General features: G+C 43.9%; 1 protein-coding gene across 1 annotated transcript in view; it reads left to right on the forward strand.

The window, feature by feature from the left end:
• The window catches only part of LOC126456005 (uncharacterized), a 195,898-nt gene that overhangs the window by 36,990 nt on the left and 136,569 nt on the right, over nucleotides 1-22,339 (forward strand). Inside the window, exon 3 of the mRNA XM_050091761.1 lies at nucleotides 15,361-15,671. Within this exon, the coding sequence (XP_049947718.1) occupies nucleotides 15,361-15,671 (311 nt within the window). The remainder of the gene's footprint in view (nucleotides 1-15,360; nucleotides 15,672-22,339) is intronic.

Below are 22,339 nucleotides of genomic sequence, written 5' to 3' on the forward strand. Positions count from 1 at the left end.
CGCTACAAGGGTATGTCGCATGAAAAGATATCGAAGTACCGCCGTATAAAAATAAGGGCTGCACATTGTAAATATACTGCCGGTTTTAGAGCTGTATATTTAAGTATTGATTTATTGTAAGATAGTACAACAAACTAGCAGCCTGCTTATGCCCCTTGAAGAAATGAAAGGAAAACGATTCACGTTCACGCTTGGCGATAACAACTTTGCTAAAAATGGTAACTCCATGTAAGTGGAACAATAAATGGTGTCCTATGGGTTCGCCGTTCGGTTTCGTCACATATCGGATTTGTCCGGAACATATCGACTTCCCTGTTTTTTCATTTCTGCAAACGCCTGCGACCTAGGTGTTGTAGTGTCAAAACTGCGTGGTGCAGTTAAATATTGCAATTTCTCTTAGTAGCGCCGAATACCGATTACGTCAACATTTCCCCTTACACGTTTCCGCCCACCGCAAAGACCAATGTTATCATTTAGATTTATGTTCATTTTCAGCAACCGTTTTTGAAGAATGCCGATGTTAACAAGTGGCACGCCAGTTGCCTTAAAAACTGATTTTTAACGCAACTGGTGTGCTATTTCTTCACATGGGAAATTTTGTTACTCCATTCAGACATCCCCAGTGCAATCGGACGTCTTCTTCGTGCCACCTATACTTGTTTCACACAGTCGAAGAGAAAGAGTTGACGTGATGAAAGCTCATAACGCAGTGAGACTTCTTCACAAAGTGAAAATAAAATTATGTTCTTCTACAGTTACGAAAGAAAATTTCAAATATTTACCGACATTGCGAAAAAAAATATCATATAAAAATATAGGCACTCGATGTTGCCATTTCGATATCGATTTTTCTGGGAAGAAAATATCGCCGTTATCTATATATCTAACGACATTTCCAGTAGAAAATATCAATATATCGATAAATTAATATTTCATCGACAGCCCTAGTAAGCGTAGACGAGAAGAGGAAGCAGGGACAGGATGATATAATAATTAAGAAATAAGGGAATAACTTTCATGGTAGTAGAGGGAGCTGTAGAGGTTAGAAAACTGTAGAGCAAGGCAGAGATTGGAATACACCCAGAAAATTATTGATGACGTAGGTTGCAACTGCTACTGTGAGATGAAAAGATTGGTTCAGGAGAGGAATCCACGACCGGCCGCATCAAACCAGTCAGAAGATTGGTGCCTCAAGAAAGAATACAGGGTGGATTTCTAGAATTATTCTAAATGATGGTGCTTGATCTGAGAAAATTTTATTTAGGTATATCGCCGCGAAAGAGTTCGGGGGTACTAGGAGAAATTCTTTCCAGCAGGACCCCAAGCAAACTCTCAGCCAGTAACGACTATATGAATATCTTTTTTTCTTGTTGTAGCTGTTTTCGGTGCTACTTGGTGGATTAGAGGATAGGTGTCAAAGTCTGAATCTAAAGCTTTGGGGTTCATTCCTCAGGCGGTCCTTCCTTCCCTCTGGTAATGATTTGTCAATGTGAAAAACGCCACGATGCGCAGTGGTTTGGAGCCCCCCTCCTCTACAACTGACCCAATAAGTCAAATGAAAAGTCAGAAGAGGACAGGGGTACATCACCCGTAAAATAACGATATCTAGTAAAACAGAGCGGTGTTCCAACTAATTTTCAGATTGAGAATAGATTTACCTCTCCTTGCTGCTTAATAGATTCTGGGCCATGATGTTGAGAAGTTCCCGCGAGGCGTAACTAATTAGTGAGGAAAATATTGTGTTAATGTCAGCTGTGTGAGATTAGTTCTGGGAGCGGGATTGTCCAAGTAGCGATACGGGCATATTTTTGCGGTCGTAATGAGACGGCCAGCGTGTTTGCGGTATCAGCAGCAGGCAGCATGCAGCGGGCGGCTGTGGAGGAGACGAGCGCGCGTCCGCCCCTGACCCCGGCCGTTAGCCGGCGGGCAGTTGCGCAAGGCGGGCATTCTTCCAGGGGTGCTCTCAAGCCGGCTTTTGTTCGCCGCACCTCATGCACGGGATTAAGCCCGCGTGCCCCTCTCTAGCTTTATATAACGAACCACGCCCATTGCTGTGACTTTGGAAACGCGACAGCAAGAACGAGTAAGAATTAGCAGTCCGCAAGACATTCCGTACCCAACAATATATATTTTTCGAATTGTGGAACCCACTTAGGTGGATAGACAGTTTAACTAATAAAAGAGTAGTGAATCTAACTGGGGAGAATAGAAATTTATGTCGTAAGTTAGCTAAGTGGATAGCTTGATAGGAAACGTCCACAAGCATCAAGAAATGGTCAGTGTCGTATTGGAGAAGAGGGTAGGTGGTATAAATTTTAGATGGGTGAGAGCTGCATCAAAGCAGTCTTCGGATCGAAGACCACAGTAACAAATGAAACTGTGTGACGCATAAGATGCTTTAGTTTAACTAATAAAAGAGTAGTGAATCTAACCGGGGAGAATAGAAATTTATGTCGTAAGTTGGCTAAGTGGATAGCTTGATAGGAAACGTCCACAAGCATCAAGAAATCGTGAGTGTCGTATTGGAGGGGAGTGTAGGTGGTATAAATTTTAGATGGGTGAGAGCTGCATCAAAGCAGTCTTCGGATCGAAGACCACAGTAACAAATGAACCTGTGTGACGCATAAGATGATTTTTAATACTTGAGACTCTGGAGACCAGCGTACAGTAGACAAATAATGAAACTGAGAAGCTTGTGTGCAAGGGGGCTCGATTTGCATTGGTTTGCGTTTTGTTATTCTAGTAAGTTCCAATTATGCTACAACTTATACAGGACGTTCTGAAAATGTCTAACAGCTGTTTGAGCATTAGTGTATCAATGGTGTATAATTCCGGCAGATTGCTTCGTATGACTGCCCTGCTAACGACCCACCAAGGGAAACAGGCGCTATTAAACGGTCGGCTCTTATTCTATTGAGCGTACATTTTTTTCTCTATCGTATTCGAGGGGAAATGTATTTATTTTCTACAGCTGAATAACATTATGACTACAGCTACCTTTTACGATATCTTACGTCTTCTGGGAGGCAGACGAGCTTCGTATCTTTTTTAATGACGCCTTATCGCCTTTGTTTAGGTCGTCCAGGAAATACATTTATTTCTATAGCTTAATGAACTTATGACGATCTCTTGTATCTTCTGAGTGGCCGACGAGATTCATCTTTTTTAATGTCACCTCGCCATCTCTGTTTATGTCGTTCGGGAAATATATTTATTTTCTGTAGCTTAACAACCTTATGACTACAGCTACCTTTTACAATATCTTACGTCTTCTGGGTTGCCGACGAGCTTCGTATCTTTTTTAATGACACCGCGCCATCTCTGTTGAGGTCGTCCGCGTTGTAACCTGCCATTGGTTACCTGGATGCATGCCCTTTTTAGTCACTGACGGATATACTACTCTCAGGGTGCTCCTGTATTAAATTCATATGCAACGGTAAAACGCAAATTCTCTGCTGTGAAGTATCGTTGAGGACAGGATCAAGCAGAGGAACATCTAAAGGAACATTCGTATTTCCAAAGTCTGGACAAATGTTTGAGCAGCCACTGGTCTCCTCGAAATTTAGGTCTTCTCAGCTTTTATTACGGACTTAATGGGCAACGAAGAGGCAGCAGTTGTACCATTATCCTTAACAAAAACACACTGGTTGTCACGTGGCTTGATGATACACGATGGTGATGTTCCTAGATTCTTCCCGATATCTTTCTTGTATGTGTCAGGAAACTAATTCCATGTTAGTTCACACATTGGGATAGGTTACTCTTGGTCTTGAAGACTGTGATGGTTATCCACATCAACGCAACAATATACTTGCCTCGTATTTGTTGTGGTATAGAACAACTAAATAAGCAACAGATCTTCTTTGTGATCAAGATTCTTCAACTTGAAAGAGTTTGAGGAATATCATCTAGATCAAAAAATTACAAATCTTCACGCTGTTAGCAGTCCGAGTTACATTAACAGTCCTGGTAAGTTATGTGGCTCAGTTAATTGGCTGGTCTTCAAGAACTTGCAATTGAAGGAATTCACCGTTGCAGATATTATTAAAACAAACAAAGTGATACAGAAGTAGTCAAAATACTTATACACACAATTTGGAAAATTCTGAAATATAAAGACTCGCAGAAAGAATACAACGCTGACATAAACAATCGAAAAAGATTTACAACGTATTGAATAATAGAATTATTACTACCTTAAAATCTATCAAACACCCTGGCGTCGCCATCACAGGATTATATCTATATCTTCCATCGTTGAAAATATCCTGGGCTGTGATTTAGATTTTTCAACATATGTGTCTATTCTGCTTCACGAACAAACACGTAATATGTTTTGTACTGCTGCTATGAAACACTTTTTTTTTTCGTTGTCAAACAGTGACTGAATCTTTCTAATATGAAAACGGTACAGAAACTGTTGTTTCTAAGAATCCATAGAGGTTTCAGTAGCTTCACACGATTCTGTCCCACTTGTCTCTCAGCGACACCATGATCCGAAACGAAGGAGTTCAGTCGAGTGTAATGGAAGATTTTAACAAAAAACCTTTGGAGCTTTTGTGATCTTATCATTTCGAATTTTTAATTTCCGGCTTTTTCTCAAGCTCGGAGCCACCGTACTGATCCAGTTTCAAAATCATATCCGAGGACGCATAGGACAGAGCGACTGCTGGGACTTATCTCTGGCACGCTCCCCGTGAGACCCACGTTTCCAACTTACTGCCCACACACTACATTTGTAGTGCCCCTGTCCACTATACTCATTACTTGCGGCAGTCAATCTACCGATTCCCGTAAGAGTTTGAGCAATGTGAGTGCATCCGCACTGAAGACCATTGGCCGGTAAGCCTTATATATATGAAGATGGTATCTGTTCTTTCGGACTACCATTGATGATCTTGCAGCTCTCGAAGACATGTCCGAAAGAACGGATACCATCTTCACACAGATAAGGCTTACCGGCCAATGGTCTTCAGTGCGGATGCACTCCCATTACTCAAACTCCTACGGGAATCGGTAGATTGACTGACCCGATAATGAGTATAGTTGGCAGGGGCACTACCAATGTAGTGTGTGGACAGTAAGTTGGAAATGTGGGTCTCACGGGGAGTGTACCAGAGATAAGTCCTTTCAGTCGCACTATCCTCTGTGTCCTCGGTGGATCAGTCGGATAAAGCGTCTGCCGTGTAAGCAGGAGATCCCGGGTTCGAGTCCCAGTCGGGCCACACATTTTCAGTTGACCCCGTTGATATTTATCAACTCCTGTAATCAGCTAAAGGTCTGGATTTCATTGTAATTTCATTCTTCTAGTGCTGCAAGATCACCAATAGTATCTGTTCTTTCGCACTTGTCCTGCCGTTAGCAGGGCAGTCATACGAAGCCACCTGCCGGAATTATACTCCGTTGGTACACTAATATTCAAACAGCTGTTAGACACTTTCAGAATGTCCTGTAAAAGTTGCAGCAGAATTGGAAGAAGCAGTTTAAACTTTATGATTCATCGGGCGATCGCTATAACACGTCGTCCCGAAAGTGTCAAAGTCATATTACATTTCGATGTTTTGTGTTCTGTACCACAAGTATTTACGGCATTGGTTATTGCATTTCCTGAAAATGCCTTTTTATATTACTATCTTACTCGAGACATACAATTTTGAAGCTTTTGGTGAACTACATTTTGTTTAAACAGTTTCTTCCAGCTATTCCCTGAGCCCTGATGTAAGTATAATCCACAGTACTCGCATTCTGAACCAGATCTAATTTTTCCGTGGCTTCCCTAAATCACATAAGGCACATACTAGGAGAGTTCCTTTGAAAAGGACACGCCCGATTCCGTGCCCCATTTTTCCTCAGCCTGGTTTTGCGATCTGTTCTTAATGGCCTTGTCAGCGACGAATTGTCGTCGGTATTCCGCTATTCTTTCACTCAAATGTGATTCCTTCCTCTATTTAGTGTTACATTCAAAAAGTATGTTAACTGACCCATCCCCTCTTCCCTCCTACCATATACGTCGATATTCGTCTCTTTTCAGAGTCGGAAAATGAAGGCAGTATGCATTATTTCGAAATATATTTTAAGTATTATGACATGAAAAAATACAATCCTTTTATCCTAAAGAGAATCAGATTGACTTCTCATGTTGAGTGATTTTGTGGTAACTGCAACATTTCTGGACACAGTAAACGTAGCAGGCTCACTAACGGCGCCAACTTTCGCATTTCAGCAGCATCTCCATCAGCAGTACATTTTCCTAGGGGACTCGTGAAGCTGATGTCAGCGACGAAGATTTCTTAACAGTTCTATCGCTTTGAACTCTATGACACGGAAGCCACTCCGTATCAGTCAGCAATATACGGCCTTGTGGGAACATAAGTAGGACTTATAATGCCTCATGAAGGTCGGAGAGGAGAAAACAGTTATCTACAGGTTAGCTCCATAAGGTAACCTACAGTAAATCACAGTGCAGGTTGTGCGGAAGCCCTGAACTTTGAATTGATATAAGCATGGCAGTCTCATTACCGCTCGGCTGTCAAAGGGTCGGGTACACGCCCGATAAACTCTGGGACATCCATATGTAACGAGTGCGGACGCCAAATTTGACTGCAGGAGTCACGCCGAGCACAGATGATCCATCTTGACAACAAGGCGAAGGTTCAAGGCATCCGTCCCAATTAGTACGCAGTCGAGAAGGTAAAATCTTCTAAGTTGTTAGGCCGCGTCATGTTTATTTTCAGTTTCTTCTTACATAATCGACGTTTCAACCTATCTGCTGGGATCTTCTTCAGGATCTTCGGTGTTCCCTGTTAGCTAATTGAGATTCAAGATTCATGGAAAGAGTTCTTAGAAAGTGTAGTCCACCCATGAAAGAGGTAGTTTCAAAAACTCTCGTTCGACCGAAACTTCAGTATCGCTGTCCGCCTGCTTAGCTGAGTGGTAACGTGCTTACCTCCCATACAGCGGGCCTGGGGTCGACTCTCGGCCGGGTCTGAGTTTTTCTTTGCATGTGGACTGGGTGTTGTGATGCCCAATGTGGCGTCGACTGAAATAAGACTTGCACTCGTCGGCCGAACTTCCCCGAATGGGGCCTCGCTGCCAATAATGCCACATGATCATTTCACTTTTTTCAGTATCGCTTGTCAGTCGATACACTGAAGCGCCAAATAAATTGGTATAGGTATGCGTATTCAAATACAGAGATTTGTAAACAGGCAGAATACGGCGCTGCGGTTGGCAATACCTACGTAAGACAACAAGTGTCTGGCGCAGTTGTTAGATCGGTTACTACTGCTACGATGGCAGGTTATAAAGATTTAATTGACTTTGAACGTGGTGTTAAAGTCGACGCACGAGAGATGGAAGACAGCATCTCCGAGGTAACGATGAAGTGGGGATTTTCCTGTATGACCGTCTCACGAGTGTACCTTGAATATAAGAAATCCGGTAAAACATCAAATCTCCGACACCACTGCGGCCAGAAAAGATACTGCAAGAGCGAGACCAACGACGAATGAAGAGAATCGTTCAGTGTGACAGAACTGCAGCCCTTCTGCAAATTGCTGCAGATTTCAATGCTGGACCATCAGCAAGTGTCAGCGTGCAAACCATTTAAGGAAACATCATCGATATGGGCTTTCCGAGTCGAAAGTTCACTCGTGTACCTTTGATGACTGCACGACACAAAGCCTTACGCCTCGCATGGGCCCATCAACATCATCATTGGATTGTTGATGACTGAAAACATGTTACCTCATCGGACGAGCCTCGTTTCAAATTGAACTTAGCGGATGGACGTAGATGGGTATGGAGACAACCTCATGAATCCATGATCCTGCATGTCAGCAGAGAACAGTTGAAGCTGGTGGAGGCTCTGTGCAGATGGACTGATATTGCACGTTTAAATACGACTCTGACAGATGACACGTACGCAAGCGTCCTATCTGATGACCAGCATCCATTCATTTCCATTGTGCATTCCGACGGACTTGGGCAATTCCAGCAGGATAACGTGACACTCCACATGTTCAGAATTGCTACAGAGTGGTTGCAGCAACGCTCTTCTGCATTTAAACACTTCAGCTGGCCCTCTAACTCCCCAGACATGAACCTTATTGAGCATATCTGGGATGCCTTGGAACGTGCTGTTCAGAAGAGATCTCCACCCTCTCGTACTCTTACGGATTTATGGATAGCCGTGTAGTGTTCATGGTGTCAATTACCTTCACCACAGACATTAGTCGAGTCCATGCCACTTCGTTTTGCGGCACTTCTGCTAGTTCTAAGGGACCCTTCACGATAGTAAGCCGGTGTTCCAGTTTCTTTGGCTCTTCAGTGTAGATACATAAAGTAGAGAAGCTCCGAAGAAGAGCAGCGCGTTTCGTCATAATTCCGTTTAGTAATCGCGAAAGCATCACGGAGATACTCACGCAATTCCAGTGCCAGACGCTACCAGAGAGGGGTTGTGCATCACGCTGTAGTTTACTGTTACAGTTCCAAGAGCGTACGTTCGTAAAAGAGTCAGTTAGTACACTTCCGTCTCCTACATATGTTTCACTAAATGACAATAAAGGCAATATTAGATTTGTGCTAGTACGGAGACTTACCAACTCATGTTATTCCTGCATCATTCGCGACTGGAACATACAGGGGGATATTGCTAGTGGCACACAACGTGCCCTTCGTCGCACACTACAGGGTTGTTAAAGGATTGGAGATGATGACGTAGATCGCTCTTGTCAACGGGCTACTATTTAGATAAGTGGTGCAGATATTCTCAAGCCGGAGATGTTTGCATGGGTTGCAATGCGGCTTTTGGTACCGATCAACGGTGAAACTACTAGTTGATCGTGTGAAGCCAATAGCTCCCACAGACGACCTACCTTCAGAAGAGAATTCACCATCCCGCCGCTGCCATATTACGTCAGAAAGGTTTGAAGAACGTTCATAAGAAATGAAGGTGCTTGCCAAGATTACAATATTGAGTACATATGGGACATCATCGAGACAGAAGTTTGCACTTCGCACCCGGATCCGAGTAACCTCCGTCACTAGTGAGACGACGGTTGAGTGTTCACTGCTCAGAACAGCTGCACAAGGCTTTCGATGCCTCATGGCGTCCATGCAATGACGTGTCGCGGAGATCGTCAAGGTAGGAGGGGACGTGAGGGTTCGAACTTGGTGTGTCTAATTCAGGGAAGAAGGGACAGGACAGTTTAACGTTCCGTCGATAATGAGGTCTTTGGAAATGAAGCACAACCTCTGATTTGGAAGGATTGTAGAAGGAAATCGGTCTTGTCTTTAAGGCTCTATCCCCCTATTTGCCTAAACTGATTTTGGAAACCCACGTAAAACATAAACCTGGTCGGCTGGAGAATGATGTAGCCGCTGTTCTCTTGGATGGGAGGCCATATCATATCACTGCACTACCTCGCTTGGCGACTTTAATTAAATTCCTCATCGGTATAAGCACACTTATGAGGATACGTTCATCGGACAAAATATCAGTCATTAAAGAAGAAAAGATTATACTATTTGCTCTGGAGTGCTTTAGAGGGTACCAGAAGGTCGTGTGATCCCACACCTCTGATGTAATTCGTCACAGTGAGAAGTGTGTGTCCTTTCGGTTGTATGGCATCAGCGTAGTAAGATGGGTAGAGAGTGAGGCGTGAGACATTTATAAAATGGAGTTATCGTTTGTGGCCGTGCCCATGAACATACCGTGAATGTAGTTATCCGGTCTGTTGCTGCATCAACTCGGACCGTTCAACGTTTCCACAAGGAATGACATACCACTCGCAGCCTTTTAACACAGCATGAAAAGAGTGGTCGTAGAAAGATTCTAACAGACAGCGACACGTCTGTGTCAATGACAATCTCAGCAAGCACGAGACGATTTTCGAAGAAGAAGAAGAAGAAGAAGAAGAACAAGCCTTGCAGCGGCACATAAAGCTGCACGCCTTCACTGAACCAAAGAACGCATAAACTGGACAGTGGCTGAAAGGAGGCATGTAGTGTGATCCAAAGGCTTGCCTAAGAAGCGCATGATAGTTGCCTCTTGTGCATCCATGGCGAGAGTAAGGTCATCTGTTACCTTTATTAAGGCAGATGGTATGCTGCGAAGTTACGGAAAACTGATCAGCATTCGTCTAGTAGGTTGTTTGTAGTTGGGTACTTCGTTAGCTGGTCGTGGACTATATATTCTAAGGACCTGAACAGCGCGTGAAGAGTGCTAATAGGACGATGATCAAAGAATGCTGTGGCAACGTTCTGTTTTGATAGTGACTTGAATAGTCCCTGTTTCCAGGCCTTAGGAAAACACTTGTGCTTAAGGAGTGGACGAAGATATCTCTTATAGTGGGCAGTAGTGGCTCAGTAATAAGCTTCATCATTTGGACAGTGATGCCGTCATGTCCAGTAGATGCTGATCAGATACGCTTCATATATATATATATATATATATATATATATATATATATATGAAGCGTATCTGATCAGCATCTACTGGACATGACGGCATATATATATGAAGCGTATCAGATCAGCATCTACTGGACATGACGGCATATATATATATATATATATACATATATATATATATATATATATATATATATATATATATACTCCTGGAAATGGAAAAAAGCATTGACACCGGTGTGTCAGACCCACCATACTTGCTCCGGACACTGCGAGAGGGCTGTACAAGCAATGATCACACGCACGGCACAGCGGACACACAAGGAACCGCGGTGTTGGCCGTCGAATGGCGCTAGCTGCGCAGCATTTGTGCACCGCCACCGTCAGTGTCAGCCAGTTTGCCGTGGCATACGGAGCTCCATCGCAGTCTTTAACACTGGTAGCATGCCGCGACAGCGTGGACGTGAACCGTATGTGCAGTTGACGGACTTTGAGCGAGGGCGTATAGTGGGCATGCGGGAGGCCGGGTGGACGTACCGCCGAATTGCTCAACACGTGGGGCGTGAGGTCTCCACAGTACATCGATGTTGTCGCCAGTGGTCGGCGGAAGGCGCACGTGCCCGTCGACCTGGGACCGGACCGCAGCGACGCACGGATGCACGCCAAGACCGTAGGATCCTACGCAGTGCCGTAGGGGACCGCACCGCCACTTCCCAGCAAATTAGGGACACTGTTGCTCCTGGGGTATCGGCGAGGACCATTCGCAACCGTCTCTATGAAGCTGGGCTAAGGTCCCGCACACCGTTAGGCCGTCTTCCGCTCACGCCCCAACATCGTGCACCCCGCCTCCAGTGGTGTCGCGACAGGCGTGAATGGAGGGACGAATGGAGACGTGTCGTCTTCAGCGATGAGTCGCTTCTGCCTTGGTGCCAATGATGGTCGTATGCGTGTTTGGCGCCGTGCAGGTGAGCGCCACAATCAGGACTGCATACGACCGAGGCACACAGGGCCAACACCCGGCATCATGGTGTGGGGAGCGATCTCCTACACTGGCCGTACACCACTGGTGATCGTCGAGGGGACACTGAATAGTGCACGGTACATCCAAACCGTCATCGAACCCATCGTTCTACCATTCCTAGACCGGCAAGGGAACTTGCTGTTCCAACAGGACAATGCACGTCCGCATGTATCCCGTGCCACCCAACGTGCTCTAGAAGGTGTAAGTCAACTACCCTGGCCAGCAAGATCTCCGGATCTGTCCCCCATTGAGCATGTTTGGGACTGGATGAAGCGTCGTCTCACGCGGTCTGCACGTCCAGCACGAACGCTGGTCCAACTGAAGCGCCAGGTGGAAATGGCATGGCAAGCCGTTCCACAGGACTACATCCAGCATCTCTACGATCGTCTCCATGGGAGAATAGCAGCCTGAATTGCTGCGAAAGGTGGATATACACTGTACTAGTGCCGACATTGTGCATGCTCTGTTGCCTGTGTCTATGTGCCTGTGGTTCTGTCAGTGTGATCATGTGATGTATCTGACCCCAGGAATGTGTCAATAAAGTTTCCCCTTCCTGGGACAATGAATTCACGGTGTTCTTATTTCAATTTCCAGGAGTATATATATATATATATATATATATATATATTGTTTTTTTTTGACGGTATTGCAAGTAACATGCTTTAGACAGAATTTTTCGCGGCTGCAGTCGTTTACCCCCATGAAGTAATCAACGAGTCTCTGGTTCGTTTGCGTTTCGTTTGTGGCTGCTGGTAACGTGAAGTACTGGTTGAGTTCTTTGGCTAGGACAATGGTATAAGCTGCAGGTTTTACTAAGCCTATTGCAAGACCACGCAGGTTTTTCAATAGGACAGCTGATCTATTTCTGTTCTCGGTTAATATACGGGCATGCCTGAGTACTGCCTCTCTTACAGCTTGTCTGATTCTCTTGCGCATCTGCTTCTTAAGCTATATGATTTTTCGTGCACGATATGCAGAGTCTGTGAGCTTCATGAGATGTTTCAGTTCTTCAAGGTGCAGCCTCTATTCGAATTTAAGTGTTGCAATCGACAAAATCTTGTCAGTAATTTATTTAATGGTCTGTGTGTTACATTGTTATTCTACTACACATCAACAATCCGTAAGTGAAATGAAATTAAGAAGAAATATAATCAAAACCCAGTTAAAAGTTAAAAACATTTTGGAGTAGAAGCTATTGGCAACCAAAGCAAATTTCCTTTTTCAAGACAGGGAAAATTGTTAAGACATTAAAAAAACTCAGTTCATTTATAAATATCAAAAGTTTTACGGTAGACGACCTTCTTCCGTTTCACGGAAGGGTGGTTCACGAACTGTTTTACTGACCATAAAACTCTGTAACTGAAGAATTAACAGTATCCTTCAAATAGCTTTAATACATTATATGGCAATTAAGTATCTAGAACTCGTAATGTTTACACACGATGCATAAACCACAACCTCGTATCTCACAACAACAAAGGCAGCAAAGGCGGTCTCCAGTGCGCATTCCTACACGTGATTCTAAAATCAGTCACTAGAGTTTGACACTGACCAGAAAACATGATGTGTGAAAGGCAGACTGCTCACCAGGTACAACTCTCTCCCCTGCACAAGCCTCAGAAATTAGCCTGCTTTGACCTCTCGTGCAGCCTAGTTTGAGGAGGTGACGGTTAAGACAGCATAAATGTGGTAAGAGACAGTATATAGGCGGTCTTTAAGTAAAATACGCACAGTTGTTACAATCAACGTTTAGGCTATGATGTGTGTGACTTGGTATGTAAGTTGAAAATGTGCATGCACCTCCAGAGTCAGTTACTAACAGTCACTTGTTCATTGGCACTCGACTCGCAGCCAGTTTGATTCGTTATGATACGATAAAGTTCCTGATCACCATATTTTTTCATCAGTGGCCTGGATTTCGCAGTGTATCATCTAGCCATCAATCCTCAGTTTTATATAATGGTGTTATCCATAAATATTATTACATAGTTGTTAGAAGAAAATCAGCTATATTTGGCAGACTAAACTACTAAAAACACCAGATTAAGCCCCAATGTTTACTTGTGGGATGAACCGGACTGTTAGTTGCACGACAGATTGATGTGCTATAAAAATAGGAAGAATAAGACAAATTGTTACCTCAGTAAATGAAGTATATCTGAAGATTAATTTCTTGTAATATTAACGAAAGGAAGTCGTGCAACATATGAACTACGACGTGTTTCCGAAATGATAACCTTTCGGGTACATAGATTGTACCTGAATACTCTAGCTCTGAGATGTCTATTCTACAGTGTTTACACATGGGTCTTATGCTAATGTCTCTAACTCATTGACTTTGTGTGTATGTGTGCTTGCGTATATATATATATATATATATATATATATATGTGTGTGTGTGTGTGTGTGTGTGAGAGAGAGAGAGAGAGAGAGAGAGAGAGAGATAGAGAGAGTGGGCTGCCTTTTTATAGAAGTGAAGTGTTTTGTTAGATCAATGTAACTGTGTTCCTACAGTTTACCTCTGCACTCTAATGGAACAGTCACTGTCCAGAAAAGCAGGAAAATCGCTGCCTGACAGTAAAAGTGAAGCACTCTAAGACTTTGCCAGATATCAATCTAACTTCATCTGCGCATATTTGTAAATGATTAGAGTTGCAGTTCCGTGTCACAGGTAGAACGGCCACAATAGGACATTGGTATTTTCGTGTTTAGTGTTGACCATGCCTGGTAGGAAGGATAAGGGGAGTGAATAGCGTTAGACGTAGAACACTCCAGTGAAGAATAGGGAGGTTCCACATACTCATGTGAGACAGCATAGTCAGCACAGAGCATAGTGTGAAAGGGTCTTCATTCTGGATCCCAGCTTGGCCATCTGACCGAATCGTGCAATATCCAGATATGTGGGGCATTCAGATGTGACAGTGACCTGATGTTGGACTGCATGGGAATGGGAACGTGATGTCAGGCACATTCGTTATCAAGGTTCCAGTCGAATACGTCTAACAACTACAAAAGAGGACGGCTGTAGTGTGCACCAAGTGCATCGTAATTCTATCTGTACCTGTGTCATAGTGTGGAGAGGCGTCAGGTAATAGCTGTCGGTGACTGAGGGGATTCTGATGGCACAGTGGTATGCATGGACGTCCTGCATCCTCGTGTGTTATCGCTCATGAGACATTATCGTGGTGCCATTTTGCAACCGGATGGTGCTCGTCCACACATGGCACTTATCTCTACAAACAGTTTGCGTGATGCCGAGGTACTCCTTCAGCCAGCAAGATACGCAGATCTGTTCCCAACTGAACAGCTAGGACTACAACGCTGTTTCAGGCCCAGTATTGAGGATATCAAAGCCAGTTAGAATAGTTGCTGGCCATCTTGCCTCCAGAGAGGGTACAATAGCTTTATGACACTGTACCCAACCCAATCATGCATGCAGTCGGGCCAGGTGTGCCACGTCACACTAATAACTGGCTTTATACTGCTAAATTCTTTGTATATTTGATTAGATTTGTGATCACTGACACTACGTCACGTATAGTCTCAGATGTGGAGTTTCATTTCGCCTTTTTTGTCAGGTTGTGGATATTGCGTAACCTCAGTGAGCTTCAGGAAATAGTTGTGAACAGTAGCAAGCTTGAAACTTTCTGGCAGATTAAAACTATGTGCCGAACCGAGACTCGAACTCGGACGGGGCGTGAGTCGTGCTTGGGTAGCTCAGTTGGTAGAGCACTTGCCCGCGAAAGGCAAAGGTCCCGAGTTGCAGTCTGGGTTCGGCACACAGTTTTAATCTGCCAGAAAGTTTCATATCAGCGCACACTCCGCTGCAGAGTAAAAATCTCATCCTAGTAGCAAGCTAGGCGGCAGTGGCACCAGCAGAGCTGCAGCGTGGCACACAGCTAACAGTTGACTGTCTGCCGGCGCAGGTGCGGCAAGTCGTGGCGGCGCCGCCGAGCGCGCGGCTGGGGGCGCGCCGCAGCCCGCTGGCGGTGCGCGCGCTGTGGTGGGTGCTGCACTTCCTGGGGCACGCGCTGTGCACGGCGGCCTACCTGGTGTGGAGCCAGCTGCTGCTGCTGTGGCCCACTGTCTGGCTGTCCGCCTGGCTGTACGTGCTGCTGTGGCCCTGGCGGCTGCTGCTCGCCTGGGGCTGGAACCGCGTGCGCGCAAACAGGCCCACCGTGCTCGTCAGCGGCGGCGGCTCCGTGCAGGCTCTGCACCTCGCCAGGAACCTCTACAGGTACAAGACAACATCTCTTCTGTCAATGAAAGCCCTAGCACTCGGATAAAATACTTACTCGTTTACTGTTTCCTTTTAGTCTGTTATCTACAGGCTGTTTGCAGATTCACGTTACAAACTTCTAGGACTTGGGGACGGGAGTGTGTACATAATATTTTGAGTAGGAATCCGTGTCTGGAAATGTCATCCGATGACGCCACAAGCGTCAGAGTTGAAGATATAGGCGCCTGTATATCTATGAACACTATTGGTCATTAAAATTGCTGCACCAAGAAGACATGCAGATGATAAACGGGTATTCATTGGACAAATATATTATACTAGAACTGATATGTGATTACATTTTCACGCAGTTTGGGTGCATAGATCCTGAGAAATCAGTACCCAGAACAACCACCTCTGGCAGTAATAATGGCCTTGATACGCCTGGGCATTGAGTCAAACAGAGCTTCGATGGCGTGTACAGGTACAGCTGCCCATGCAGCTTCAACACGATACCACAGTTCATCAAGAGTAGTGACTGGCGTATTGTGATGAGCCAGTTGCTCGGTCACCATTGACCAGACGTTTTCAATTGGTGAGAGATTTGGAGAATGTGCTGGATAGGGCAGCAGTCGAACATTTTCTGTATCCAGAAAGGCCCGTACAGGGCCCGCAACATGCGGTCGTGCATTATCCTGCTGAAATGTAAGGTTTCGCAGGGATCGAATGGAGGGTGGAGCCACGGGTCGTAACACATCTGAAATGTAACGTCCACTGTTCAAAGTGCCGTCTATGCGAACAAGAGGTGACCGAGACGTGTAACCAATGGCAACCCATACCATCACCCCGGGTGATACGCCAGTATGGCGTTCGCTGCGATGTCGGCAAAGACGGATGCGACCATCATGCTGTAAACAGAACCTGGATCTATCCGAAAAACGACGTTTTGCCATTCGTGCACCCAAGTTCGTCGTTGAGTATCCCATCGCAGGCGCTCCTGTCTGTGATGCAGCGTCAGCCTCTCCGAGCTGACAGTCCATGTCCATGCTGCTGCAATCGTCTTCGAACTGTTCGTACAGATGGTTGTTGTCTTGCAAACGTCCCCATCTGTTGACTCAGGGATCGAGACGTGGCTGCACGATCCGTTACAGCCATGCGGATAAGATGCCTGTCATCTCGACTGCTAGTGATACGAGGCCGTTGGGATCCAGCACGGCGTTCCACACTACCCTCCTGAACCCACCGATTCCATATTCTGCTAACAGTCATTGGATCTCGACCAACGCGAGCAGCAATGTCGCGATACGATAAACCGCGATCGCGATAGGCTACAATCCGACCTTTATCAAAGTCGGAAACGTGATGGTACGCATTTCTCTTCCTTACACGAGGCATCACAACAAAGTTTCACCCACCAACGCTGGTCAACTGCTGTTTGTATATGAGAAATGGGTTGGAAACTTTTCTCATGTCAGCACGTTGTAGGTGTCGCCACCGGTGCCAACCTTGTGTGAATGCTCTGAAAAGCTAATGATTTGCATATCACAGCATCTTCTTCCTGTCGGTTAAAATTCGTGCCTGATCACGTCATCTTCGTGGTGTAGTCGTTTTAATGGCCAGTAGTGTATATGCAGGGTGATTCCGTGATGAGGTTACGAACGTTCTAGGAATATGGAGAAGGATAAATGCATCAATTTGAGATAAGGGTCCCATTACCCGAAACGAACGAGTCGAAAGTTATAAGCGAAAACCGTTCTGACACCTTACAACACTGTCACTGCTCTTTACGTACGTTCTGAAACTATATTGGTGACCAATTATGGTATATAGCAACAGTACAGTGTTACCCTCTGAAAGAAATTTCGTTGTGTTGACCGTAATGTACCCAACGGAGGTGGCTTCTCGGATGTGGAAGTTAAAATTACGTAAATAATTAATCAGTAATAAACAATATTTTATCTATCCACACTGTTCAAAGAATAAAGAAAAGGTCGCCAGCCCAGTTAGGCATAAGAATAAGTAACATTCCTTTTTAAAGAAAAAGTAAGCAGTTTTAGTGGAACGACACAGCCTATTCTTTTCTCATACGAAAGTGCAATGTACCCAGTCACAGGCCACAACAGACGTTATAGTGTACAAGAGCGTAGCAGCTAGATGTTCACGTTCTCACATTCACAAAAGACACTGTTACATTCATCAGTATTAAATGCTTCGCCAAACTGAATAACTCCATCAACACTACACATGCAAATCACTGTTAGACTGAAAATTCGGCATGAGTCTAGTCTTCCTTCATCAGATATTTTCTACACAGTACAAATTTAAATAATATTCACATGCAATAAGTATCACACTATTCTTTAAATGCAAAGAAGTAATTGTTCTCATGGGTATTGAGGTTCATAGTAACTTTACCTTCAGTGAGGATAAAACATTAAGAGGGTGCTCATAAACTGATATTACACTTTTTAGAACACAATGAGCACAGAATTCAACGTAAATATCAAGAGTAGTTAGAACTTTCTATAATCAAGTAACTTTGTGCATTTGAGCAACTTTCAATGGGGAGGGGGGGGGGGGGCGGGGCGTGCTTAATTTTGATCACTGTAGTAAAGTAAACTAAACACACTTTCATAAACGATCTAAAGAATGCCAACTTAAGAAAACTGTTTCATAGTTCTTTATCTTTTTAAACCAGAAGTAAGACATTTTGAAAGATCTCAAAGCAAATATATGAAAAATTTCAGATACTGGGAGGCTCTTACAAAAGCTACACTTACTTCCTCTTTCAACTTCACCAAAATCCGCAATAATATTAGATAATTTACTTAACTCAATTTTGAACAAATTTAATTAGGTAATAGTCTTTCCTTTTGAATATTATTTTTCAAAATCAGGACACTCGGAAGTTATAATTCAAACAGAGAGATTCCTGAGGGTGTTGTGATAAAGAAAAAAATCAAGAGAGGTACATAGATTCAGGTATAAGTTATTTTATATTTGAGCACACTAAAACATCCAATGAGCTGATCCTTCACTTTGCATATCTACAATTCCTCCATTCCATTACAGTGACTGCGGAATGTGGTGGCGAGTGCATGTTGGTAGGTGGATTTGCAGGTAGAAATTCTGGACCCTGTTACTTGGTTCAAATGGTTCAAATGGCTCTGAGCACTATGGGACTTAACATCTTAGGTCATCAGTCCCCTAGAACTTAAAACTACTTAAACCTAACTAACCTAAGGACATCACACAACCATGCCCGAGGCAGGATTCGAACCTACGACCGTAGCAGTCCCGCGGTTCCGGACTGCAGCGCCTAGAACTGCACGGCCACCGCGGACGGCTCCCTGTTATTTCTTGGTGGCGATGATAGATATCAATTCCAGAATAGTTCCAGCTATTGATACATCCATCCGAGGCTTTGTAACATTGGCAAACGCCACAAAAAGCCTCTCTCGGCACCAGCACAATAGACGACTTTTACATCAGCTGTCGACAGTTTGGTAGCTCCTTCCCGACTGACTCTTGGTTCCACCTTTCTATCCACGCCAGCCACATTTTTCACGCGCTGCGTGATTCCGTTACCGAGGGGAACCACAGTGAGGATCAGCAGGTACATAACAGGAAACAGTCACTTTAAATAAAATAGATCAGTTATACATATTGGTATTTCTACAAAAAATTATTCACACAGAAATTACAATTATACACAGTAAGTTTTGTCCCCCTCCAAATGAGGCAAAGAATTTAAATAACAGAGACACTACATCGTATAGGAATAAACCATGACATCAAAGTTTTTACAAAGGAAAAAACGAACACTCATGTGGTATCAATACAATCAAACAATATTTACGATATCTTAATGACAAATGGTAGAACAGACAAAAAAGAAAAAATTGTGTCAGTAGAGCTATGGAGCTCTGGTGTTGCAACACCTGACAGTTGAATAATGAATCGTTACTATTGTTGTTAACATCGTAGGGTAGGCAAGTTTAAAAGGTGATAGTGTGGACAGAAACAAGAAAAAAAGTTCAGTAAACATGGGCTCTAAAATGCATTCCTCTAGAGTTATGAACACTTGTTCAGTAGAGGAGATGTTTCACAGTAGCGAAGATGAACAATTGCTAATAGACCCTCAGGTAGACATTTTAGAGCCCATGTTTGCTGAACATTTTTCCTTGTTTTGGTCCATAAAACCACCTTTGAAAGCTGTGTATCCTACAATCTTAGCCAAAACAGTACCAGTACATGTACTCCTGCGTCAGAAGTATCAGAACAGTTTTCACTTATAACCTTCGACTCGTTCGTTTCTGGTAAAGGGACCCTTATCTGCAAGTGATACATTTATCCGTCTCCAGTATTCTGTAAAGTCTGCAACATTATCCAGAATCAACTTGTATACGCATATGTTTACAGGCGTCGGGGCACAATACTTTGACGCTTTGCAGCGTCCTTGGATAAGGATTCCGGACATGGGTTCCTATTCGAACTATTATGTCTCTGTCCCCTTTATAAGTCCTAGAAGTTTGTAACGGGAATTTCGCAACACCCACTCATCAACTGTCGCACGTGAATTGCCTTGAATACAGCACATAATATTTTACAATAATTCAAATGTGTCAATGTAGCTAAGCATTATGGTGTTTTAGGGGCTCTACATAAAAATAATTATAATAATTTTTGAAAGAAAGGAAACAATTCTAAATACCATTCTTTGGGCATTTGGTACACAGATATAAGTTCATTCGGAATAAAGAAGGCATTTGCTATCGTTCTGCTGTACTGTGCTACTTTGCTGGACCGAAACTTTTGAAATTTATAATTCTAGGCTACAGTATTATACAACACTACACTGCATAGGACTACACTATACTACACTGCACTCCACTATACTATACTACCCTATCGTACTTGGCATTAGAACTAAGCTATATTCTTCATTTGTCTGGATAGTTAGCCCATCGCGCGCTGAGGCACAACTCAGGAGTCACAGCGGCTGCGCTCTTTCCGTTTAGTAGGTAGTTAACATTGTTTGAAGTGAAACTAAAACTCGGAAGAGAGAAGGGGTGATTGTAATGATGAGATGAATGACGAAAATCGGTGAAGTCTGTGTTGTAGACCTATCATTAACACGATGATGTGTGACCGTAAAAAGATGGTTAATCACTTTTATGAATCAGAGTTAACTTTGCAATAAATCGACATGGGACTTCGTTCTCGTGTAATTAAATGAAGATAGGTTCGTTTTCTGGAACGTGCTATAAGCATTTAAGGCTGCGACAATGGTGGCCGATACACTGCATCATCGTATTACGACGACCAGCAACGAATATTTATTAAATGAGGCCAAGACGTAAATTCAATAATACAAATGAATAAAGTAAATATTCATATTACCAATTCAGCTTTATCTAAATTAATACCGTAAGACACAACCTTTTATCCGGACAGTCGCCACAGTCCGGACAGTATTGAGACACTAGCCTTTTTAATACAACAAAATCATGTTGTGAATAAATCACAGGACATCTCTGAGATCGGGGAGCTGTGACATTAGTTGTGGAATTAGACACCAAAGATGTAGAAATTGGGAGATGGATATCAGGCTCTCCCTAAATCTTGCCTGGTCCTTTCCAAGGCTCATAATCTCACTGTTTCCAAAATGTTATTGCAGGTGGACGTTATGTCGTGGTGTGTCTCGTGGCCTCGTCTTGCTTGTCTCTCAGGCATGTAGGCTTGCAGTTTACGAGCTGATATTTTAGCTATCAGTAAGTTCAGCTTATGCCACCCTTCCGCATTACTTATCATGCTATAGATCATTGTATTACCAAAGACGTTCCTGTACTGGTCTGTAACATCCTGTAATACCACACTCTCAAACACGGAAATCATGTGCTCCATGCTGTCAGTAGCTCCACATTCACAAGCGACTGTTGTGCATTGTACACTACTGGCCATTAAAATTGCTACACCAAGAAGAAATGCAGGTGATAAACGGGTATTCATTGGACAAATATACTAGAACTGACATGTGATTACATTTTCACGTAATTTGGGTGCATAGATCCTGAGAAATCAGTACCCAGAACAACCACTTCTGGCCGCAATAACGGCCTTGATACGCCTGGGCATTGAGTCAAACAGACCTTGGATGGCGTGTACAGGTGCAGCTACCCATGCAGCTTCAACACGATACCACAGTTCATCAAGAGTAGTGACTGGCGTATTGTGACGAGCAAGTTGCTCGGTTATCATTGACCAGACGTTTTCAATTGGTGAGAGATCTGGAGAATGTGCTGGCCAGGGCATCAATTGGACATTTTCTGAATCCAGAAAGGCCCGTACAGGACCTGCAACATGCGGTCGGGCATTATGCTGCTGAAATGTTGGATTTCGCAGGGATCGAATGAAGGGTAGAGCCACGGGTCGTAACACATCTGAAATGTAACGTCCACTGTTCAAAGCGTCGGCAATGCGAACAAGAGGTGACCGAGACGTGTAACCAGTGGCACCGCATACCATCACGTCGGGTGATACGCCAGTGTGGCGATGACGAATACATGCTACCAACGTGCGTTCACCGCGATGTTGCCAAACACGGATGCGACCATCATGATGCTGTAAACAGAACCTGGATTCATCCGAAAAAATGACGTTTTGCCATTCGTGCACCCAGGTTC

The sequence above is a fragment of the Schistocerca serialis genome, chromosome 2 (genome assembly GCF_023864345.2).
Source record: "Schistocerca serialis cubense isolate TAMUIC-IGC-003099 chromosome 2, iqSchSeri2.2, whole genome shotgun sequence".
Lineage (NCBI taxonomy): Eukaryota > Metazoa > Arthropoda > Insecta > Orthoptera > Acrididae > Schistocerca > Schistocerca serialis.